Here is a 25,767-nt window from a genome sequence, read left to right as displayed (position 1 = left end):
TGTATGGAAAGAGCCTGTGCTCTTTCCCCAAATCCTTCAGCTTGTCAGTTGTGTGATTGAAGGAGTTTGCTCCAACTTCCTAAGCCTCAGTTTCCGTTTTTATACCGGAGAGGTGCAATGGGAACAAGCCTTAGTGTGGTATACTGCTACCCCAAAAGTGCAAATCGGTGCTACTGCCTCAAGCAGAGAATGGGGTCAGCTGCGCACGTTAACTGATCAGCTCATCTGCACATGGTGGTTCACTGGATCACATTCGTCCGAAATGCCTTTAAAAAGGAAGTCATCTGTTACTCCTTCTTGGGTTTCTATTACTTACAGGACAAGCTGTAATTTCAAAGGAACAAAGGTTTGCCAGACTTGAAAAGAGAAAGAGAATTCTGAGAGTTGCACAAAAACAAATATTTTCCTACCACAATATTGAGTTTTCACCACAGACCATGCCATAATATGTTGGCTTTTAAAAATCACTGCGATTACTTAACTGAAATTTATTAAATGTGCCATAGGAGAAGTTGGAGATATAAAAGTGAAAAAACAAAACCAAAACCTCGGTGGCTCCAATGAGCTTCTCTCATGCCACCTGGGGCTAGAACCACACACCTAGGAACTGTAAAAAGAGACTGTTAAATAGAATTTATTGTGCATAATTATAGTTACAGTTTATGATGATGAACACTATTTGATAATCTCATACCAATACAAATGCACTATTTGGGAGTATTTCCCCCTAAAGCGCTTTACCCTTTCAGCATCATGGCAGGAATAGAATATTGTGGAAGAACATTGAATTATAAAGCCAAGTTCCAGTTCTGCCGTCAACCAGTTGTGTGGCTCAGGTGAGACCCTTAACCTTCCAGGTGTCTGCTTCTCTATCAGTCAAATGAGGAGTTGTAACTTTAGATCAGTGAGCCCCAGAGCACGCTAATCAACAGGATCATCTGAGGAGCTTTGAAAACGTGCAGCTATCCATTCTCTCTCTACCTGGAACTGTTAATTAGAATCTCCAGGTGTGGGCTCAGGAATCCACATTTTTAAAAAGTTCTGTCACATGTTTCTGATGATCCATGGGTTTAAGGAATGCCTCGTTAGAAAGCTGGCCACATTTGGCCTTTCTTTAACCCACCTCTTTTCTCACCCTGCTTATAAACATGTCTCTCAATTTTACCTGGTTTCCGCCATTACCTTCCTGCTCCCTGCTCCGGGATTTCATGACACACTCCTTTGCATCTGTGGCCTTAAACACACACCTCTGCTCCTCCTGTGTCCTCGGCTCCCTCCTCCACTGAGAGCCCCACACTGTCTCTACTGCTTGGGTTCCTGTCCCTGCAGCTGACTAATCCCAGTGGGTGAAGTCTCCTACCAGGATGAACCCAGCCCCTCTCACCCCACCCCTACCCCTCACACATCCACTCAAGCTCCAGGGCCAACACTAGCCCAAGACAAGGGCACTTCAAAAATTAACTCAAGGTTTCAGTGTCAAATCAAGGGGTACAGACAAGATTCCCATTGTGGTTAAAGTGGGGGCCCTGAGATGAAATGTGGGGGTCTGAACTCTTGCTCCATCACTTGCTGGTTGTGTGACGTGGGCAAGTCACCTAACCTCTCCATAACGCCCTTTCCTCATCTGTAAAATGGGAATATAAATGGTTTCTAGCTCACAGGTTACTGGGAATGTAAAATGAGAACATGTTTCACAGCTAACGTTTTTTGAGTGTTTATTATGCATCAGGCAGTATTGTAAGCATTGTATATGCATCAATACATTTCAGTGGTGGAGGGCAGTCCAAACCCAGGCAGGGAAGCTCAAAATCCACAGTCTCAGCCACTACTCTATAATTCATGTAATGTACTTGCTGAAGTGCCTAGCATACGGTAAGAATTGAATAAATATTTAAAGAAAATCCAGAATCTGGGCTCTTGCTTTGTACACTGTGACTATTCTTTTATAGTCCAATTTCAGCCAGACTCTTCATTATTCTCTATCTGAGACTCCATCTTCCCACCTTGTCTACTTACCCAGGTCCCCCAGGACTCAGTCACCTCCTAAGAGCTTCCTCTTATAAGGCCTTCCTTCCTGACCTCTTTGTCTTTAACCCCACATGGTCTCTCTGCTCTTCTGCCATTACCATGAGAAGGACATGACTATGTGCTAGCCTGATGGAAGATGGGAGACACACAGAGGAGACTTATGTCACACGGGTCCTCCCAGCCAAGGCCATCCTAGACCAGTTAGCAGCCAGCAGATCCTCAGACCCGTGAGCAAATTCAGCCAAGATCAGCAGTCACCATGCTGACTTCCCCATGGGCAAATATAAACCCTTATTGTTGTATGCCACTGAGGTTTTGTGGTGTTTTCTTACACAGCATTATTGAAGCAATAGATGACTGGTGCATAATTGTTAAGTGATATCACATGGATGCAATAATAAAAGCCAGAATGTGGGGAATCCTACAGGATAAATAATCCAGTTTCTTCTCTTGTCCTGTAGAATTCCCCACATTCTGAAGGGAGAAATGTTACAGATGAAAGGAAACTTGAGAAACATATGAGCCAAGGGCAATATCTGGATCTTATATGAACCTCATTCAAATAAATTTGCTATTAAAAAACATTTATGAGGGCACCTGGGTGGCTCAGATGGTTAAGCGTCTGCCTTTGGCTCTGGTCATGATCCCAGGGTCTTGGATCGAGCCCCACATCAGGCTCCTGGCTCAGCGGGGAGCCTGCTTCTCCCTCTCCCTCTGCCTCTCCCCCTGCTCATGCTTTCTCTCTCTCTCTGTATCTCAAATGAATAAATAAAAAATCTTAAAAAAAAAATTTATGAGACCACCAGGGAAATTGAACACTAATGCTAATATTAAGAAATTACTGTTAAATTTTAGGTGTTATAATGGTAATATAGTTGTTTTTTTAAAAGGTTTTATTTATTTGATAGAGAGAGACAGCAAGAGAGGGAATACAAGCAGGAGGAGTGGGAGAGGGAGAAGCAGGCTCCCCACTGAGCAGGAAGCATGATGTGGGGCTCGATCCCAGGAACCTGGGATCATGACCTGAGCCAGAGGCAGACACTTAACGACTGAGCCACCCAGGCGCCCCTATAGTTATTTTTTTTTTTTTAAAGAAACCGTATCTCTGAGAGACACATACTGAAACATTTATGGATGAAATGATATAATGTCTGGAATTTTCTTTAAAATAATCTAGTGAGGCAGAAAGTAGGGGAGAGTTATTGGTGAAACAAGATTAGCCATATATTGGTAAGTGCTGAAGCTGGGTGATGGGTACTAGAGATCATTATACTATTCTCCATAGTTCTGTGTATGTTTCAAAAATTTTTAAATTTAATTTTATTATGTTATGTTAGTCACCATACATTACATCATTAGTTTTTGATGTAGTGATCCTCATTTCATTGTTTTCGTATAACACCCAGTGCTCCACGCAGTACATGCCCTCCTTAATACCCATCACCAGGCTAACCCAGCCCCCCACCCCCCTCCCCTCTAACACCCTCAGTTTGTTTCTCAGAGTCCATAGTCTCTCATGGTTCATCTTATAGGGGCACCTGGGTGGCGCAGTGGGTTAGGTGTTAGACTCTTGGTTTTCGCTTGGGTCTTGATCTAGGGTTGTGGGATTGAGCCCCATGTCAGTTTCCAGGCTCAGCATGGAGTTTGCTTGAGATTCTCTCTCTCCCTCTCCCTTTGCCCCTCCCACTTGTGCTCTCTCTCTCTCAAATAAGTAAGTAAATCTTAAAAAAAAAAAAGAAAATCTCCATTATAAAAAAGTAAGGAAAAAAGGAAAGAAAGAAGGGAGGGAGGGAGAGAGAAAGGAAGAGAAGAACATGAACAAACTGCAAGGACAAATGATGAGTCACGAAATAAGATCAGAACTAAAGACTTGCCACCAGTGTCACTTATGGTAGAACCCCAAGTTAAGCTATTAAGACCTAATCTGAAGCTGTGGATCCTTCCATGTTAAAAGGGAAGCAACTATGATATAGTCTTAGAATATATCTGAGGAAAAACTCACAATAGAATATGCATGCAAACAATAATCTCAAGATCAATGAGGGTCTAATAGAGTCAACAGATCTAAGAAATGGCAGGATCCACATCCAAGGAAATAAATACAATAGAGCAAGTCTCAGGACATTAAGAAGAAAATAGCAAGCATAAAACAAAAACTGGACGTTACGAGAAAAAACTTATAATTATGAAATAGGAATAGGATGATAAAGAATAAGAATCATGGGGTGCCTGGGTGGCTCAGTCGTTAGGCATCTGCCTTCAGCTCAGGTCATGATCCCAGGGTCCTGGGATCGAGCCCTACATCAGGCTCCCTGCTCAGCGGGAAGCCTGCTTCTCCCTCTCCCACTCCCCCTGCTTGTGTTCCCTCTCTCACTGTGTCTCTCTCTGTCAAATAAATAAATAAAGTCTTAAAAAAAAAAAGAATTAGAAATCATGAAGTGAAAAATACAGTTGATTATATATACTATTAAAAAAATTCATTAGATGAGTTTGCTAGTAGCCTATTTATAACTGAAGAGATATTTAGTAAATTGGAAGAAAGAATTAAGTAAATCTCTCAAAATGGGGTGCCTGGGTGGCTCAGTTGGTTAAGCGACTGCCTTCAGCTCAGGTCATGATCCTGGAGTCCCTGGATCGAGTCCTGCATCGGGCTCCTTGCTCGGCAGGGAGTCTGCTTCTACCTCTGACCCTCCCCCATCTCATGTGCTCTCTCTCAAAAAAAAAAAAAAAAATCTCTCAAAATGTAGCTCAGAGAGATAAGAAATGGAGACTATAAAAGAGATGTAGAAACAAGGAGAAATCCAATTGGAGTTCCAGAAGAAAAGGAAAGATTATATAATAAAGAAGCAATCTTTGAAAATGTAATAGCTAATAATTTTCCAAAACCAAAAGAACAAGTGAGTACCAAGAAGAATAAGAAAGTTCTATGTAGAAAGTTCTATGTCCAGATAGATCACAGAAAATTTAAAAACAATAAAGGTACAGAAAACAAAATCCCAAAAGCTGCCAAGGGGGGAAAAAAAGGCAAAATAGGTAAAAGAATGACAATTACATTGATGGACTTCTTGGCAGTAGATGACAGGAAAAAAAACCAAATGATAAAAGTGCTGAGGGGAAAATGATGAATCTAAAATTCTATACCCAGCTACATTATCATTCAGAATCAGGGTGAAACAAAAGACAAGCATAGATCTACAGAGATTCAGAAACTACTAAAAGATATATTAAAAAAAAAAAAAAGATGAACCCAGAAGGAATAGCATAATGAAAGAAGAAATAATGGGAAAAAAATGAGAAACATGCTGGTAAATGTAAGTATGGCCTGAGAAAGCACTTTATTTTTTTTAAAGATTTTATTTGCTTGTCAGAGAGAGAGAGGGAGAAAGAGAGAGCCAGTGCACAAGGGTGGGTAGGGTAAGGGAGGCAGGCAGAGGGAGAAGCAGGCTCCCCGCTGAGCAAGGAGCCGATGTGGGAATGGATCCAAGGACCCTGGGATCATGACCTGAGCCACCCAGGCAACCTGAAAGCGCTTTATTTAAATATAAATACTATAAGGTGTTTGATTACATTTTTCCCTGTCTCCACTACCATTACTCCTTAGGACTGAAGTCAGCTCTCACCTAGATTACTAGTTTGGTTACTGCTAACCCCTTTCCCTGACTCTAGTCTTACTTGTCTTTCTTCTCCATTCTGCAGCCAGAGGGAACTCTCTACAGCATAAATCATACAACCCTTTGACAGTTTCCTAAGGTTTTTAGGAAAGAGGTCTTAGAATTACATGTGTGAGCAGATAAAATATGATGCCGGCTTGAGTTTTGTTTTTGCTGCTCTAGATACTTTTTCCTTCTCCATCCCAGGAAGGAAGTTAGATCTCTGTGTTCACTTGGCTCTGTGTTGGAGAACTAAAAGGAGAGGTTCTCAGGAGGAAGACAACTCCAGGCTCAGCTTTCCATTTGTGACATCTGGGATCATGAATATTGGCTTGTCCCAGAGAGGGAGAGGAAGGGCAGAAGAGCTGAGGATTTAAGACACAGAAATAGCCAAACTAGAGGGGTGAGAGAGATTTCCAGAGATAAGAGATCAGATTCTTGAAGGTTTTCAAGCAAGTAGATACCCAGGTTCCCTTGTTAGCAACACTTGAGACTAAGCACTGGTGGAGAATGCTGAAGTCAGGTCAAGGGAACAAGGGTGGGACTACATACATACAGAGACATCTCTTTTGTATCCAAGGGGAATATTTCTGCAGACCCAAACTTGGCATTGGCGTTGATGACATCTGCCTTCAAGGGAGAATGTGGACTTGGACAATGGGCACACCAGTAGAGGCCACCATACAGATTAAGCCCAGAATGTTGTGGCTGTGTAAGCCTCAAGACTCTCATATGACCTGGATAAAGTGGGAAGGAGCCCCAGTAACAACTGGGAAAATTCCCTGACAACCAAGTGGGATAGAGACTCAAAATAGATTAAGTTTGATTTATTGAAATAAAGTCAATGTACCCTTATGGTGTAAATTAAAATTCCTCTCTGCTCCACTTGGGTTACCATCTCTGCACGATAGAGCCCCCATCCCCCACCCCCAGACCTACCTAGCCTCACCCTTTACAGCCTACCCTGTGTTCTGCACTCTAGGCCCACAGATCTGTCCGCTTGGATACACTATGTCCTCTTCAACTCCAGGTGTTCCCACACCCCATTCACTCCTTCCCTCAGGCAACCCTTATCTGGCAAACTCCAAACTCCAAACTTCAGGTCTCAGCTTCTTCAAAGCCTCCTGTGATCCTGTAACATCCTGGATGTCCCCAGTCATAGCCCTCATCACACCAGATTATTTATATTGTCTTTCACAATAAGGTCTGTGAACTCTTGGGAGGAAGAAATAATGCCTGCCATACTTTTAATTGTTTACCAATGCACAAAGCCTGGCACACAGTAGAGAGAATCCCAGTTGATATTTTTGAGGTGACTAATAATATTGTTAGTAATATATAATTACTATTAATATAATAAAAATGTTGTTACAAACATTTGTTGGAGTCTTTACTCTGTGCCAGGCTGGCTGCTAAGCACTTACCCTAGATTTTTTTAAATTCTCATAATATTCTCATTTTACAAATAGGAAAAATAAGGTAAGAGAAATTAAGCAACTTGCTCAGCTAGTAAATGATTGTGGTGGGTTTGAACTCAGGCAGTCTAACACCAAAGCCCATGGAGTTAACCATTGCCTTCTAGTCCTAAAAGGAGCATGGATCCTGGTAGGCCAGGTACCACATGCTTCTGGACTCCAGCAAGACTACCACTCTGCTGAGGCCCATCTCACCGTTCATGACCGCTTCCGGCAATCTGTGCATGCTGTCTGCTCACTCTATACCCTCCACCTCTTCTGCTCTTGCAACCTTCCTTCATTTCTTCAAGCATGTGTGCTTATGTCCTACCTTCGTGTCTAGGATGTTGCCTTCTGAGGTGAAAACCTACTAAGCCCATCTTCTTTCATGTGCATGGGGGAGGAAGTTCCCATTTGTCCCTCAGATAGCATATTTGAATCCAAATGATAACATGTAATGAACAGTACCTCGCCCGACTCCACTCATTTACAGTCAGCTTATTGCAAATCCTGAGCCCAATCTTGTGATTCAATCAAATGATACACTCAACATGGTGTATTTATTCCCACAAGAAAACAAAGCCCTTTTACTGGGTTTGTGGAAAAATAAAACATCAGGAAAGGCATTAACTGCCCAGTCTGCCATATCCCTTCTCCTGATGCCTGAAAGAAGTCTCATGTGTTCAGGTATTTTTCATCTCAGCTTATCTTGGGCTTCCCTTGGACTTGCTGTTACTATCCTTCCAAGGTGAGGATTCAACTCAACATCCTCACCTTTCCCATCTTAGAGAGACAAGCAGTAGGGATAGATCTTGGGCATCATCTAACAGGATGTAAAGCCAGCCCCAGAATACGTGGGGCTCAGATTCCAGAACTGCCCCCTCTCCCTATTGTGCTTAAGCTCTCATCTTTATTGGAGCTCCCATCCTTCAGAGAAAAGCAGTTTCCTACTGTGTTCTGTTAACTGAGAAGTAAGGGGCTTCTCCCTCACTCATCTTATTTTATTCCTAAGGTCCAAAAAGAAGAAAGATCCTCCATCTTATCTTACTTATGTAGATAAATTTAATGAGACACTCTTCCAATGGGTTGTGAAACACTAAGCTGTCTTTTGACTCTCAAAACATTTTGAGCCAATGTTTGCCTTCTTCTAAATCCCAGCTACTACTGTATTGATATTTTCTAACAGGAAAGAAAAGTATCAGTCTCAGAAAATCATTAAAATACAGTCTGACACCTATTTTACATTTTTTTCTCCCTAACTTCCAAGATTAGATCATCACAAGCAAACTGACACTTTTAAAGGCAACATCCCCAACTTTGATGTTTAGTGTGGCTGAATGACTAATCATAGAATTTCAGGTCAGGGAGAAGTAAAGAGCAGGGTCACAGCCTAACTGGCCAATAGGGTCTTGGGGTATTGATCCTCCAAGAGCACCACCCAGGGACTCCATTGCCTACACTCAGAGAGACCATTGCACAGTCCATGATAAATAGACTTTATTTATTTTTTAAAAATTTTTAAGTTTTTATTCAAATTCCAGTTAACATACAGTGTAATATTAGTTTCAGGTGTACAATTTAGTGATTCAACACTTACATACAACACCGGGCACTCATCACAACAAGCACAGCCCCCATTCCCCATTCCCTATTTAACCCCCCCACCTCCTCTCTGGTTACCATCAGTTTGTTCTCTATAGTTAAGAGTCTATTTTATGGTTTGTCTCTCTCTTTTTTTCCCCTATGATCATTTGTTTTGTTTCTTAAATTCCATGTATGCATGAAATCATTTGGTATTTGTCTTTCTCTGACTGACTTGTTTTGCTTAGCATAATACTCTCTAGTTCCATCCACGTCATCGCAAATGGCTGAGTAATATTTCATTGTTTATATGTACCACATCTTTATCCATTTATCAGTTGATGGACATTTGGGCTCTTTCCATCATTTGGCTATTGTAGACAATGCTGCTATAAACATTGGGGTGCATGTATCCCTTCAAATTAGTATTTTTGTATCCTTTGGGTAAATACCTAGTAGTGCAATTGCTGGATCGTAGAGTAGTTCTATTTTTAACTTTAAAAAAAAATTTATTTCTTTATTTGAGAGAGAGAGGTGGGGGAGGAAAGAGAGAGACAGTAGGGGGAGGAGCAGAGGGAGAAGGATAAGCAGACTCTGACCCAGAGTGGAGCTGGATGTGGGGCTCAATCCCATGACGCTGAGATCATGACCTGAACCAAAATCAAGAGTCAGATGCCTAACCGACTAAGCCACTGAGGCGCCCCTATTTTTAAATTTTTGAGGAATTTCCATACTGTTTTCCAGAGTGGCTACATCAGTTTGCATTCCTATCCACAGTGTAAGAGTGTGCCCCTTTCTCCACACCCTCACCAACACCTGTGCTGTTAATTTTAGCCATTCTGACAGCTGTGAGGTGATATTTCATTGTAGTTTTAATTGTATGTAGAATCACTACTTATATGTGTATAAATGAAAATATTTAATTCATTTTATCAACTATGTTAAATTCATCAAGATGTTACATATCTATACTTTTTCTTTAGATGTTGAAAGCATCAATGCAGGAATCCGGAGAGAAAGAAAATATATCAGGCTGAGAGTCAGGTACTAGATCATTATTCCAGTGATTAGGAGCTTGTAAACCCTGTCACATGGAAAGTCCTTTATTCTACTAACTAAATGCCTTTGATGACTTTGGGTATGTTAGTTTGGGCAACCTAACATGCTGTACAGAAAAAGGGGGAAGAACTTGGGAGTTTGCAGAGGCAACTTTGGGAGAGAGGGGGATGAGGAGGAGAGCGAGTAGGAAGCTGAGGTGATGGTTGTTGGTGGAATATTTCTTTCCATTTTAATAGAACCAACTCCTTTGGCACGAGTGGATTTCCATGGAAACTGGAAAAAGGGCTGAGTCTGGGCTGATGCAGCATGACCAAAGAGCTAGAGGCAGAGGAGAATACGGTGGCAGAATTTCCCACCCTGAAATATTAGGAACGGGTTTGGACTTCCACAGACCATGGAATTGGGTGTTTATCCAAGGTAGACCAAGTCTCCAGGGAGCAAGGAGCTTCCCAGATCACATCTAGGCTGCAAAGGAATGCTTTCTTTTGCATTCTTTTGCAACTCTTTCAAATTAACTTTGAAATGGAAGTGGAAAAGTGTAAGTTTTGGGCGCCTGGGTGGCTCAGATGGTTAAGCGTCTGCCTTCGGCTCAGGTCATGATCCCGGGGTCCTGGGATCGAGTCCCGCATCGGGATCCCTGCTCCTTGGGAGCCTGCTTCTCTCTCTCTCTCTCTGTCTCTCATGAATAAATAAATAAAATCTTTAAAAAAAAAAGTGTAAGTTTTACTTGCCCTATTTTAAAATCATATCCTCGAGTGTTTCTTCCAAATGTTAGATAATAGTAATGATAGCAAATATTTATTGTGGCTCACAATGAATGAAGTTTTGTTCTTTTTATTATTTTACTTATTATTCAGACCAAACTTATGAGGATGGCACTATTGTCATTCTCATTTTTTATTTTATTTTTTTATCATTCTCATTTTTTAAATGAATAATCTAAGGCCATAAAAGTTAAGAAACTTGTTAAAATTCACAAGGATAATTAGTAGAGCCGGGATTTAACACAAGCTGCTCCCTGAACTATTAGTAAGAAAATGCTTAATGTCACATATGTACTATAATTACTTTCTAAATTACCTGCATAGTTATATGTCTCTTAAATTTCTTTTGTCATTTGATTTATATCTTTTTAAGTCTGGTTTAGGAAAGATCTTCCTTAGAGTGGGTGGTTTAGATATAATCTCTTCTGAAAACAATTGGTAAAGTTAGATATCCTCTCTACAACCTTTCTACTGCCAATCATCAAATACTTTTTGAGTACTTATTATGTAGGTACTATGATAGGCACTGGGATAAATCCATAGTTTTAGTATTCAATATCCATATTCAATCTGATAGGTACATTTTAATACTATCTTTACATCTTTTACATCTGAGTGTAAAAAACCTCATTATTTGACTCTGAATTAGAACAAAGATTTAAAAAAGTCTAGTTGAATTATTCAGGTATAAGTCTACCAGATTTTGAAATAGTAGTACCATAATATTTGTTATGAGACTCTTCTGTGTGTGGGCCAGACATTTCTTTTCTTAAATCCATATTGTGTTAATGGTCTGACTTTTCCAGCCATCCTGCCTCAAATGCATTTTCTTTGGTCAGGCAGAAAAACAAAATAATATTTGCCCCATACATTTTCTTAGTTTTTGTCTCAAGGGTCTTATTGGAGGGACTATTGAAGACGGCTGTGATTTCTTTCCTATTCCCTTTTATACGTAGAGCCTAACTCCCCTTCCCTTGAATCTGGGATGGTCTTAGTAACTTGTCTGACCAACGGAATACAGCAAAAGTGACATTCTGGGTCTTCTGAGGCCAAGACATTAAACAAAACTGAACAAAACAAAAACCCTTGCAGCTTCCATCCTGGCCTCTCATAATTCTCTAGGAAACTTGAGCAGGTCAAGTACCCTGAGAGTGCAATGCTGGAGAAGCCACATGTGACCACTCAGAGCAAAAGTTTCAGCTGAGCCCAGCATTCCGGCCATCTCCACCTAGCCATCAGACACGTAATGAAGGCAGCCTGAACCTTGCAGACCATCTACCTGCTGAACATCACCAACTGACCTCAGTTAAGCCATACAGAACAGGAGAAACTTATAGCTGAGCCCTGTCCACATTTCTGACTCATGAAATTATGAAATATAATAAATGGTTTTGTTACATGCCACTAAGTTTTAGAGTAGTTTTGTTTTTGCTTTTGTTTTTTTTTAAGATTTATTTATTTGAGAGAGAGAGAGGACATACATGTGAGTGGGGGGAGGAGCAGAAGGAGAGGGAGAAGATCTCAAGCAAACTCCCCAGTGAGTGCCGAGCCAGAGGGGATGGGGGTTCGATCTCACGACCCTGAGATCATGACCTGAGTGGAAACCAAGAGTGGGATGCTCAACTGACTGAGCCACCCACGTGCTCCTAGGGTAGTTTTTAACACAAAAGCAGATAACTGGAACAAAGATTTTCAAAATACTTTATGAAAAATTAATTTCTCTAATATGGATACAATTATACTTGCAAATCAAAGTAGAAAGGCTAAATGAGAGAATTTTTAAAATGTAATTCAAACAGGAAACAACTGATTTAGGGCAAACATTTATATGGCTCCTGTATTTCAGGCTCTTCATATAATCTGCAATTCAAAACAGCTGTGGTTTTGGCTTTTTTTCATTCTCATTTGTTCCTTTACAAATATTTTCTTATTCTTTATCAAAGTAATAGAATGCACATGGCAAAATGTATAATAGTACAGAACAACTTATAATGAAAGCAGTACCTTCCCTCCTGCTTCTCCCCTCCCACTAGTCTTTTTCAGGGGCAACCACTTTCAGCCTTGTCTGATTTGGGTCCTTCTCATGACTACCTCTCTCAATAATAGGCCTCCAAAGCTACCTGTTGATTTATCAATTTAAAACATTATCTCTTGATGAATGAGGAGGATAGACAGACAGACAGAATGAGGATGTGGCTCATCACCACAATCCTTACCTCTGCTTCTAATTTCGAGAGTTGTCAGGGTACCTTGTCTAATTTTTGCTTTTGTGCCTTTAAATAATATTCCTTTTGGGGCGCCTGGGTGGCTCAGTTAGTTAAGCGACTGCCTTCGGCTCAGGTCATGATCCTGGAGTCCCGGGATCGAGTCCCGCATCGGGCTCCCTGCTCGGCGGGGAGTCTGCTTCTCCCTCTGACCCTCCTCCCTCTCATGCTCTCTCTCATTCTCTCTGTCTCAAATAAATAAATAAAATCTTTAAATAAATAAATAAATAATATTCCTTTTATGTGCTATTTTAGAGTTTTGTTTAAAGAAATTGGTTCATTGACATTTTGAAGACTCCTGATAGACATCACACTATAAAACCAAGTATTTGTTTTTGCCAAAGGTCTGGAGCATAATTCACAAAATTTATGTTCGAAAGTAAACTGGTTTCAGGAGCGAGTTTAGTATGCAATTACAGTAGATCACCAGAAGGGATTCTGAAAGGAAATATACTTTCATGCTGAAATCTATTTTCCTTGAGTATAAAACACCTCCCTATAATCCCTTAGATTACACCGAAGTAAAAAGATGCAGGGACAATAATGAGTTATCACATGCCAACTCAGGGTAATATTCTGCTTAGCATTCATTACAAAACTATCTTCTAGATAACTGCTCCACAATCTCCCTTCCTTCCCGTTTTTTCATTGAGATGTATCACATATAGATAGGAGAGTGCTTAAAAACGTTTATAAATAGTTTAAAGAATAATTATAAAGAAAATATCCAAGTAGCCACTGCCCAGGTCAAGAAAAGAAGCACTGACAGCACAGTAAAGCCCACAGGTACCCCTCCCCATCACAGCCCCCACCAACCCCTGAGGTAACTACCATTATCCCAACATCAGTGACGATTTTTTATTTTCTTTATAGCTTAAAACTTTACGGATAGATCTCCAAACAATTTAGCTTAGTTTCACCATCTTTTAACTTTAAATAACTAGAATCATTCTATCTGTACTATTTTATAACTGTTTCTTTTGCTTGGTATTTTTTATGAGAGGCATCCATACTTTTCCATGGTGCTTAACTGTAGTTTGTTCATTCTCTTTGTTGTGTAGCAGGTAATTGTATAAATATACCAGGATTTGTTTCTCTGTTCCACTGTTGAGGGGTGCTTGGGGTTGTTCCTATTTTGGGGCTCTTATGAACTATAATGCTATGAACATTTTTTGTAACTGTCTCTGGCTTCTCTAGGTACAAATGTGGCAATGGAATTGCTAGGATCTAGGCTCTGCATATCTTTGTCTTTCCTTGAAAAACGTGTGCTTTCCAAAGTGGTTGTACCAATTTACACTCCTGCTAGAATTTCCATTGTTCTACACACTTGCTGACATTAAATATAGTTGGACTTCTACATTTGCTAAACTGGTAGGTGTGTAGTATCCCACAGGGGTTTTATTTTGCATTTCTCTGATGACTAATCAAGTTGAACACATTTTCATACTTTCACTGACAATTCTAGGTCACATTATATAAATATCTTATAGATTTTTGATACATGTAGCTAAATTGCCCTCTAAAATGTTATATCAAATTACTTCATCACTAACACTCTATAGATATTAAATACCTTCAACAATTGGAAAGATCGAAAATGACTTTTTTTGGTATTTATTTCAAATTCTTTTGGTTACTAGTACATTTGAGTGTTTGAAATTATTTTTCTAAGGTACTGTACAGGGACATTTGTGTCTTCTTGCACTGTCCTGTTGTAGGTGGTTTATGGGATGGTATTCCAGGTAGCTAATTTCTAATCTAAAGTACCGAATCTAAAATTTTACAGGTGTTGGTAAGATTAAGACACATTTGACTTTATTTTAAGTGGGATTTAGTGGTAATAATGGCTTCTAAATGACAATTTTTAAGGCAGATTTCAGTGCATTAATGTCTGTGAAGCTGCTGTAAATGTTTGGAAAGAATAAAACAAAGGGGAGTGACTCCTGCTTCCAGAAAGATGGAATAGACACTTTTCCCTATTCCTCCTGCTAAGTGCAACTAAACATTATATGTAAGACAATGATAAGAAAACTAAAGGTGGAGAGAAGAAGGCAGACCAAATAGGAGCCTCAGAAGTTGAAGAACAACATGATAGTGAGTTCCCTGGGTTTTCTTTTTGCCTCATAGATCCTAGATTGGATGCTAGAGCAGCTGACAACCCAGAGATGCCGATGGGCACAGACCAAAAAAGCCCCAACAAAAGCATGTTCTTTCTGGTCAAAAGACAGGGAAAGCATCAGCACAGATACATTAAGAAAGTAACATCTCTACTATAGCCAAAAACCAAAGGAAAAAACAGTGGCCCCAGGCCCTACCCATTCTAGCGAAGGCTGAGTAGGGACCTAAACTTCCACCCTCTCCAGATGTCCCCAAATACCCACCAGGGTGATGTTGAAGGCTGAGGAAGGAGCCAGAACTTTCATCCTGGCTGGGTAGAAATGGGGCCTCTCTTCTCCACAGTGTCAGCGAAGTCCACATGGGGAGCCTAGACTTCCACCCTCAGCCAGCAGTAATGAGCTGCCCACCCCTCTCTGATAAGGTGGTGTCAGATGGAGCCTAAAGGAGAGTCATGATTTTCACCAGCAGCCCAAAAAAGGAGGCCACGTCCCTGCCCTGCCTCCTCCTCCTCACTGTGGTATCATCAGAAGCCACAGGGAAACAGTAATAAGATGCTACTTGCCACCCACACGCCCCCCCACCCCGCCACCCAGCTAGGAGGTATCAATGGAGGCCTAGTGAAGAGCTGGAATGCCCATATCTGCCCAGCTGTATTGAGGAGCCATTCCCTAAGGTGTCCACAGAAGCTAGGTGCTGGCCATAGGTGCCAGGAAGACTTCGCTTTCCCTGGGGATCTAAGAGGCCACACAAATGATCTTATTTCCCTTTTGTTTTGCTTTCAAGACTCCCAGAGCCAAATTTGGTACACCATAGGCCCATACATTCATATATTTACTTTCCTTCAATCTGATATTCCATTTCTAATTCACATGTTCTCTGACCTTGAATTTGCATTATGTATACTGTGATGGTCTTTGGATGAGTCACCTTGGCTTGACAACATTCTTCAGTTTTTCAATCAAACACTAATCTAGGTGTTTTTGTGAAGGTATTTTATAGCTGTGATTAAAGTCTGTGATCAGTTGACTTTAAGACAGGGAGATTATCCTAAATAATCTGGGTAGACATGATTCAATCAGTTGAAAGGCCTTCACAGCAGAGCTGAGGATTCCCTGATGAAGAAGAAATTCCACCCGTGGACAGCAGCTTCACCCCATGCCCAAGACTTCCAGCCTGCCCTTCCTGACGGCCTGCCCTAGGGATTTTGTACTTGCCTTGCCAGCTTCCACAAACACGAGAGACAATTTCTTGCAATAAATTTCATAGCACCCATATATCTCCTACTACTTTTGTTTCTCTGGCTGAATCCTCAGTAGTACACATATTTTTCTAATTTATAGTATGTATTATAGTAGCTCTCTCTAACCCACTGTGGAATGAACCAGAGCATAGGTACATGTTCCTTATATATTTCACTAGTCTCCCCAAGGATCAAGTTCGACGGTCATGCATTCCCTTAATTTCCCTCCTAAACTCTAATATTTTCTATCTTCATCCTTCCTGTTCTTTCTTCCTTGGTTCCATTCCCTCCAGCCTCCTGTACATCTTTACTTCATTACTGTCTCTCTCCAGATACTCTCTTGGATTACAAAAAAACCCTCATCTGACACTTCAGTCCCTATGAATTCCCATACTACTTCTCTCTTTCCCTTCACTGACACACTTCTTACCAATGTGTTCTATTTTCTCTTCTTCCATTTCCTCATTTCCTACCCACTACTGCCTGGTTTCCATATCTACTACTCTACTGAAACTCACCCCTTGAACTTTCAAGGTTCAAATACTTCCAACTCACCAAACCTAACAACAGCAGCACCTGCTAGTTGCATTCCGATATCCATTCTCCCCTTCTTCCTTGGTGATAAAATCCTGAAAAGCCATCTAGCTGCAAAGGTACATTTCTCAACTGCCTCTGCCCCTAGGAGTGGCCTGTTAATCAACTGTGACCAATGAAATATAGCATAATTGTGGAATGGCATTTCCATAACCTTCTTTAAAAGGCTGGGATATTCCCATCACTTCCTATCCTTTCTCTTTCTTCCTCAAATACAGATGGAGCATTAGCATCCATCATGGGTCAAGAGATGACCTTGAGGACGTAAGTTGAGTAGGATGGGGCAGGGAGATATAAGGAGCTCAGTTTTTTCCTTGAGGACATGAGAGAGTTGCCAAATCAATGTTGGACTGACTGCTTTGAGACCTCTACATAAGAAAATAAATGCTTGCATGTTGAAGACACTGTAGCAGAGTCTCTGTTACCAGGAGCTAAATGCAATCCCTAACAGGTACACCAGTGGTCTCTCATTGTGCATGCATCCATCCATTACGCCAATATTTGTTAAGTACTATTTTGTGCCAGTCACCATTTTAGGCATGGTATATGGTGCAAATAAGACAGGCAAAGACTGCCAGGTTTGAGATGTTGTTTAGATATATAAATAGGGAAATCACAGTGCAGTTATTTTCTTTTAAAAGCAGTCGCTTAAAGGAAAGAATGGCAGTGTGTAGTTTTGGAATTTATTAGACTCTAGTTGCTACTTAAAATTTCAATAAAATTATTTTGGGAAAGGAGACAGAAAGAGAAAAAATAAGTCTACAAGTGAGCCCTGGCACACTCTAGTATTTGGAGGTCTGACAGAAGCGAAGCCAGGGCAGAGAGGCCAGTGATAGAAGGAGAGCCAAAGCAGCGTCCTCTCAGGGAAGCCTGGAGGAGACAGGGCTCCAGGTGGGAGCAAAGCATCAGCACACGTCCTGAGAGGCAGAGTCGGGCACAGAGCACTGGCCCTACTTCATCGTCAAAGGAGATTAACTGTGAAGCTAACGAAGCTTAAGTTTCATGGCCTGTCACTAGCGCAGGCTCCTTCCAATGCCTGTACCTAATTTTGTATCTGCAGTTTTGTATTCTTTTGCTCAGATGATTCTCCAAATTGTATAAACTCAAGCCCCACAAAACCTCGATCTGGCCCTCCTCACCGTCCTTCCCCCCTCTGTGACAACCTGACCACATATCCTTCACCGACATCATTTCTTCCTTAGCTTCTTGGGACACATGACCCTCTGCCACTGTTCTCTCCTCCTCTCCTGCCATTCCCGAAACGAAAATAGGGGCTAATACTTGACCTTCACCTTGTTCTCGATACACTATGCCTCGGTGAACTTACGCATCCTTCTCATCCCTACATGAGAACTCCCAAATTCCTACTTCCAACACTGATCTCTACTACCCATACATGGGCAAAGAATTATGCCCTTTTGAAAATAATTTGCCATGATAAAAATGTATCTTTTTACAGAGCTCAGAAGCAAAAGATGAAAGGGACATGCTTGGCTCAGTCAGAATGAATCATTGGCGTGCTCTTTCAGAAAAGAAACAGAAAACAGCCTGTGTCAGCACAATGGAAGTCAGTTTTTTTATAAACCTAATCCATCACTCATGCCTTACCATACTGAGAGCTCTGGCCCCCACACCAGAGAAAGGATTACATAAAGGAAAGAATACCCGCGGTCAGGGGATCATTGGGAGCTATTTTATTTTATTTTATTATTATTTTTTTAAAGATTTTATTTATTTATTTGAGAGAGAGAATGAGATAGAGAGAGCATGAGAGGGGGGAGGGTCAGAGGGAGAAGCAGACTCCCTGCTGAGGAGGGAGCCCGATGCGGGACTCGATCCAGGGACTCCAGGATCATGACCTGAGCCGAAGGCAGTCGTTTAACCAACTGAGCCACCCAGGCGCCCTGGGAGCTATTTTAGAAGCTGCCTACCACACGGCCATGCTCTCCAGGAAGCCCCAATATGGCCGAGAAAGTATTATTTAAGTACCTGAGGAAGACTAAGGTATTGCTGGCGCAACTGCCAGCCTATGTAGGTGGATGTTACTCCACAGTTGAGACCAAGTGTTCCACTCAGAGTACTTGTGACACGTTTTAGATTGTCACTAATCTTTGGTGTATTTTGAGATGCATTCCACAGAGGATGCCCTCCTCCCCTCCCACTTCAGAGTAATTACTATAATAATGTAAAATGTAAGCTTAAAAATCTTACTAAGAGCCGTGCTACGTGGTTGTCCTGTAGTCCCCGTTCTTTCTTGCATCGCAGCTAACCGTGTACAGCGTACCGCATCTCCGTTTCATTTGTCATGTTGTGCCAAAGCTCCACCGCAATACCCCTGTTCATCAAAGCAGGAGACAACTTTAGCAGGATACGAATTATTGGTATTAACACAGAAACTCAAGTTTCTCAACTCACCGGTTGAGTTTTCCTCGTGGTATAAGGAAAAAAATAGACCAACTAGCGTATTTTAATCTCTCTGAAAGTAACTCAGCGATTTAATAATTCGCACACGGGCTTGTAATTAATCGTAGTAAACATGCGGTTGACGCGATGTATTGGCGGGCTTCGCGCACGCTGCGCGCACACTTTCCCGGGCTCTGGCACCGGGCGGCTCCGGCGGGCTTCCGCGGCCCTCCGGTGTAGTTCCACCCCACACCAGCGGGGGCAGAGGCGGCCCTGGCGCACCCCGGTTTGCGACCCCGCTCCGTCTCTGTCAGACCCGACCAAGTCAGTGTGTGTGGGGGGCGTAGAGATGGCAGTCCCGCGTCCAGGCTTGCTTTCTTAAGAGAAGGCTCTTGCTCGTGGTGGGCGACTGTAAAGCACATTATACCCCCGTGGGTCCCAGCGCGTGGCGCGCTACCACCGAACCCCCGGCAGGATGATGCCAGGCGGGCCGCGTCCTCTCCCCGCGCCCGGCGGAGGAAGGTGCGGTCCGGAGAGCGGGCCGAGGCCCGACCCGGAAGCCTCCGCGCGGGCTGTGCTCGCCTCTCGCCGGGAAAGCTCCGGGCCGCCCGAGTCCTTGGGCCTGCCGCGGCCTCCTTCCCCCAGCCCCACGGGGGCCCATGGGTCTCCATGGCGACGGCGGGGGCCCGGCCGGGGGGCGGGCAGCCCGGGTGGGGCCGCGGCGCTCCGGGGGCCTCCGCGGCGGCGTGGCCGTGTTCGCCGGCGTGGCCGCCGTGTTCACCCTCACGCTGCCCCCCTCGGTGCCGGGGGGAGACTCGGGTAAAGTATCTCAGGGCCGCCTTCCCGCCCCTCTCCCTGGTGGGTCAGCTCGCGCCCCCCGGTCCGCCTGCCCGTGCTCCGTGCGGGGTTCTGCGTGCCAGGCCAACTTCTGTTTCCATTCCTGTAACTGGTGTCTGTCGTTCTCCGGCTCTGGAGAAGGGGCTTGCTGGTTTCGCCTGGTGGCACTTAGCCGACCCCTGCCCCTGGCCAGGTCATTTTTCGGGACCCGAGTTTTCGCTTTCCATTCCTTCTCAGCCCACAAACATTCCTGAGTCCTTATTGTGTTCCAGACAAAAGGAGTCACGGCGGTGGTGACCAAGTACCCTGGGGAGTGTTCTCGGGCGGGCAGAGACAGTACACACACTACCGACTGCACAGCGACAGCCCGTGGGAGGGAAATGTGGGATAGGTGGGGGCGTGGGGCCTCCTTCAGAATGGCTGGCCAGGAAAGGCCTCCGAACAGGGTGTTTAGTTGAAACCTGAATGTTGAAAAGGAACCGGCCCCGCACACTATTTGAGGGAGAACGCTTACAAGAGCGGAAGCCAGCTGTGGCTTCAAGCGGGCTGCTTCTATTAAAAAGAAAAGTACAGACCACGGAAATCACATGAGCCATTGTTACGTATTTGTTATAGGCTTGTTACCTATTTGGGAAGAGGAGCAAGAGCTTGGTTTTGTTTGCTTTTGTCTTGATGCCAGATTAAGTGACCATCCGATGATGCCGGTAGTGCTGTAACTTCTCGAGGTGAATCTATAGATTGAAAAAAAAAAAAAAAGAGTGTACTAGTTACAGTTACGTCTTGCTTCTTAACAAGATGACCCCAAAGTTAGTGGCTTGAAACAACAGGTGTTTATTATCTCGCCTTCCCTGTGCATCAGGAATCTCCGTGCAGGTTGGCTGGGTGCCTTTCCTCAGGACAGGGTTGTTGTCACGGGGTGGGCGGGAGCTGCAGTCTTCTCAGGGCTCATCTTGGGATAGGATTCGCTTCTCAGGACCTCAGTCCGGTTCTTCGCCACGTGGGTCTCTCGGGAAGCCGACTCTTGTGAAGAGAAAGAGACGGCACCCTCGACTGACACGGCTGTCATTTCCTAAACCTAGTCGTGGAAGTGATTGATAGACCCACTGCCCTGTTTTATTCTTGACAGTCTGTAAATGCAGCCCACGCTCACGGGGGAGAGGATTATATAGTGAGAACAGCAGGAGTTGGGGATCAGTGGGGGCCATCTTCCGGGCTGCCTTCCACGTTGAGGATCCTTGATGTTCTTTTTACATACAAATCATTGCCTTATTCTTTCAAGTCCTATTGAACAAATAGGAGCAGTGTTTCATTAGTATAGTTGGGAATGGAGTTCCCAAGGCTTACGTTGAATAATAGAAATAACTATAGTTGTGAGAGTTTTGACAATGGGGAGAGCATTACTTAAAGATTGAGTAGTTCTGTACCTTAAAAAAAAAGAAAGAAAGAAAACATTGACAGTTACTTACCCTAGTTCTTTGAACCTGAAGTTTTCAGATAGGATGAATAAAAATAACTCTTACTGAGCACTTACTCTATGCCAGGCACTGTTCCAAGTGCTTTACGTGGATTGTCCTTTGTTAACTACCCCTGTGAGATACGAACTATCAGTATCTTCCTTTTATAGCTGACAAAACTAAGGCTCAGCTGTGTCCAGAATTCACACAGCGAGAAAGCAGGGGGCAGTCAAGGAAAGAACTCAAGTAGATTGACTTTAGAACAGACTCTCTTAACCTCTGCTCTAAGTTCTTTGTTAAATCCGTCATCACATATATAGTGTTATTTAAAGTCTATTTAAAATCTATGATTGGTGTCTTTATTTTTTTTATTTTATTTTATTTTTTTTTTTAAAGATTTTATTTATTTGACAGAGAGAGAGGGAACACAAGCGGGGGGAGAGGGAGAAGCAGGCTTCCCGCTGAGCCGGGAGCCTGATGCGGGGCTCGATCCCAGGACCCTGGGATCACGACCTGGGCCGAAGGCAGACGCTTAACGACTGAGCCACCCAGGCGCCCCTGGTGTCTTTATTAATACTGTTATTTTTTCCCAGTAGAATAAAGTTACCCATTTACATTGAGTTACCAAACTTTTTAGGTGTTCTGATTTGTTTAGTTTGATGCCAGATAGTGGTTGCTTCTAATATTTTGGTGTTCATTTTTGGGAATGATAAATAAACTTTTCCAAGTCTTGCCAGTAAAATTTGTATAATCATATCTTTGATAATATTGTTTATATGTTGAAAGTACTGTCCTCCTTGAATGTTGTGTTTATGAAATATATTTTTATCAATAAACAGAACACATCTCAAAACCAGTATAAAGTATGTATTTTTTTTCTTGATAAGTCTTAAATTATACTCCATAAATCTATCAAATTGTGTAGCCTTGCCAAAATTATTTCTTGCACTATTTGATACTCAGTTGATTTATGGGCGGGAATACTCATGATCCTCTGGAGGAGAGTGTGGGAATCTTGCCTTCACATCTATTTGTTATTCTTGGGAAAAACAAAGTTTATTTATGTGTTCATATATTTTAAGGATACTGTCTGTAACAGACTTGATAGATGAGCACATAATTGCATAATTAATATAAAAAGTATAACTCAGAGGGAGCTGGTTTTTGTAAAGGATAAGCATCCACTAACAATTCTGAGCTTGCCACCCATTTGCATCTCAGACAGAAAAGCTGTAATTCTCAAACTTGAATGTACCTCAGAATTGTCTGCAAAACTTGAGCCCCAGTGCCAGAGGGTCTTAATATAGGTAGGTTTGGTCAAGGAATCTTCATTTTTAAAAAGCATCCAGGTAATTCTGGTGCAGTTGTAGTAGGACTTAAATTTGAAGAAGCCCTAGGGTAAAGGGTTGGGAGTAACCGAGCATCCAGGAGGCTCTTTCGTTCCCCCCTAGTCACATTTCTCTTTTCTCTTTATCATAGTCCATTTTAAGAGTAATGTTTCCCTTTAGCTTTTTTCAAGGATGCATTTATAGACTTTGAATAATAGCTATCTTTCCTATTTAGATTTTAGTTTAACGTTTGATAAGAGTAGGTGATGGAAATTTGTCACATTCCCCCAATTTTTATACCTACAGAACTTAAGAATAACATGATTTTTTAATGGTAAAAAGAAGTTAGCGAAAGTAGGCTATTTTTCTTAATGTTAAATGCAATTCTAAATACATTTTACATGGAGGAGAATAAATAGTGACTTTGAAAATTTGAACTTAATTGTGTTTCATCATACCTATAGAAATACCAAAAAAGCTGATTAAAACGGTTTGGGACTGAAGACAAGCCTAATCCATTCTGGAGTAAAACTATTAAGTGTCAACAGTAGTTGCAAAGGGAAGTTAGTTTAAATATTTTTAGACCATAAACTATTTCTTTAAAAAAGTCTCTAAGATGGAAAAAGTGCCTTTGGTTTCCAAATTGCTCTTGAATATCTCCAGAAAACTCAAAAGGTATCCCTAAGTAACTGACTTAGGAAAGCAGTATCTTGTCTTTGGGTGTCCTTGTGGGGCTTCCATGAGGCAAGCAGTCATTCACCCTAAGATAGGGGTGTCTGAGTAGCAAGGATGACAGTATGATTTGTCTTATTGTCAACTTCTGTGTGCAGGACTTGAATTAGTTTCTTTGTGGGACCAGAGGAGGGAAGGGTGGTGGTGTCTTGAAGACCCCTGAAATGGATAGGATAATATTTTCAACTTAGTAGAAAAGACAGAAACGGAAACAACTAACTAGAATATAAGGCAATCTAAATAAGTGCTAAATAGGTTAGAGCAGGTTCTATGGAGGAGGAAGAAGTGATTAATTCTGGTGGGGGAGGCTAGGGAGGGGTATGTATAAAGAAAGGTGTCACTGAGAAGGTGGCAATTGAACTAGGCCTTGAAGGATTTAGGAGAGAACACTGGGTGAGAAAATGAGTGATAAGAGGTGCAAAAGAAACATTCCAGAGGAACAGTGGGTAATCAGATTTGACTGAGGCGAGCATAGGTTTCATTGATAAATGCCTTGTAAAGGGACCTTGAAGCCTTTAGAGGGTTAGCCTGTTGTGCTGAGGAATCTGAACTTCATTTAGTAAGCAGAGAGCAGCCATTGAGAAATTTTGGATTAGCGATACAATCCAACCTGTTTTGGAGAGGTGGGGTGGCAAGAGGTGATTTCAGTATGAAGATGAAGTAGAAAACTGGTCAAAGCTCTTGCTGTCGTCCTAGCCAGAGGGTAAAGATCTATGTCGCGGCTGGGACAATAGAAATTAAAGAAGCATTGATATCCATCGAAGGATAGAAAATGGACATTAGTACATTTCCTCATAGATACTAGTAACTTTCATAAACCATCAACATTGACTTCTTACATTGTCCTGTATTACAGTGCACAGGAATGAATCAGAAATAGTACCTGTGCTCTGAATACTTAAAATATTAACAAATAGACATTGAATTACTGCATCATAATTTTAGAAATAATCGCTGATGGTGAGGAATTACAAAGGACTATGTAAATAACATAATGATTTAGTGGTTTGCAGAAATGTATTACGGTAGTCAGAGCTTACCAAAATAGCCTGGAGCTAATAAGTGCTCGGCAATTATTTGAAGATACCCGACATAATTAATGTAGAGAAGGTATTCAAATGCCAGTTTAGAGCAGAATGGTACATGTTATGGAGTGTCCAAGCCTCAGAGGTCTGCACATTTTACATTATCATAAAGTTGCATCTTTGTAGATATTTTTATACTAAATTCTTGAGGGACATTACAGCATATTACACTTATATTCTATAAGAGTTTTTGTATATTTGCAAGTGTGCACAACTTTTAGGAAGGAAAATAAGCACTTTTTTTTTTAAGATTTTATTTATTTATTTATTAGAGAGCGAGCGAGAGAGAAACAGCATGAGAGAGGAGAGGGTCAGAGGGAGAAGCAGGCTCCCTGCTGAGCCGGGAGCCCGATGTGGGACTCGATCCCAGGACCCTGGGATCATGACCTGAGCCGAAGGCAGTCGCTTAACCAACTGAGCCACCCAGGCGCCCCGGAAAATAAGCACTTTTTAAAAACCAGAATTCACCTATGTTTCCACTGACCAGTTATTAAAAACTATCAAAGATCATTTGTTCAGTAAGACCTAAGGGAGAAAATATCCTTAGACTATTTCATGCTGTTAAATCTCTACAGATTTACAGTTTTATCCAGTCAAATTAATGCAAAACCCCAGTGCAAGCATTTGGATTTTGAAAACTTTGGAGGAGTGTCATTTTCTAATAGTAATTATTGGTTTTACATTATTTTTTCACAGGGGAACTGATCACAGCTGCACATGAGCTTGGAGTAAGTATTAGTTTTATTGTTTAATCAATGCTCTCATTAACAGTTTTAGGAATTAAGAAAGTTTAATTAAGCATGGAGTAAAGTAGATTAATTTATTTTCAAACCCCAGTTTTTAGTAACTTATAAGTACAGTACGTGACAATTTACTTTAAGTTTTAAATCCAATTAAGCTAAATTATAAAGCAAAGCCTTTACTATATATACAGTAGCTGGCTTATTATCACCCCAAATTTTGTATAAGCTATGGAGAATAAAATAAATCGGGTTAACAGTTTTAATAAGTTTATTATTTAATAAACTTTATTATGGTGCATGATCCCTTTAGGCAAGACCTTAGGACTGTCAGCATGGTGGTAATCCGATAGCAGTGTGGTCTTTCAACTTCCTAACCAATACGAAATTTCAGAACCTGCTTTTTTTCAGTAGCCTTTTAAATGACCCTAATGTA

The 25,767-nt window shown here is 41.8% G+C and overlaps 1 protein-coding gene and 1 long non-coding RNA gene across 8 annotated transcripts in view; one reads left to right on the top strand and one right to left on the bottom strand.

Moving 5' to 3' along the window:
- Positions 1-19,568, bottom strand: part of LOC145723424 (uncharacterized) — a 58,351-nt gene extending 38,783 nt beyond the window's left edge. Inside the window, exons 1-3 of one of the 2 annotated variants that reach the window (XR_014148454.1) lie at positions 19,168-19,568; positions 18,964-19,087; positions 31-266 (exon numbers count right to left, since the gene is read on the bottom strand). This is a non-coding gene — a long non-coding RNA (uncharacterized LOC145723424). Of the gene's footprint in view, positions 1-30; positions 267-18,963; positions 19,088-19,167 lie in introns of those variants that run through there. The other variant, XR_014148453.1, reaches the window with a different exon arrangement.
- A 133-nt stretch (positions 19,569-19,701) lies between these two features.
- Positions 19,702-25,767, top strand: part of TMEM260 (transmembrane protein 260) — a 66,421-nt gene continuing 60,355 nt past the window's right edge. For 2 of the 6 annotated variants that reach the window (XM_081830471.1, XM_081830470.1), the window contains exons 1-2: positions 19,703-19,974; positions 25,288-25,319. In XM_081830471.1, coding sequence (XP_081686597.1) covers positions 19,815-19,974; positions 25,288-25,319 — 192 coding nt within the window. In that variant the 5' untranslated portion in view covers positions 19,703-19,814. Of the gene's footprint in view, positions 19,975-25,287; positions 25,320-25,767 lie in introns of all 6 variants that reach the window. The other 4 variants (XM_081830469.1, XM_081830468.1, XM_081830467.1 and 1 more) reach the window with 3 other exon arrangements.

This window comes from Leptonychotes weddellii, chromosome 9 (genome assembly GCF_054177405.1).
Source record: "Leptonychotes weddellii isolate Sample4059 chromosome 9, ASM5417740v2, whole genome shotgun sequence".
Taxonomy (NCBI): Eukaryota; Metazoa; Chordata; class Mammalia; order Carnivora; family Phocidae; genus Leptonychotes; species Leptonychotes weddellii.
The sequence above is the reverse complement of the archived record's forward strand: the minus strand, read 5'-3'. Positions and strand labels throughout refer to the sequence as shown.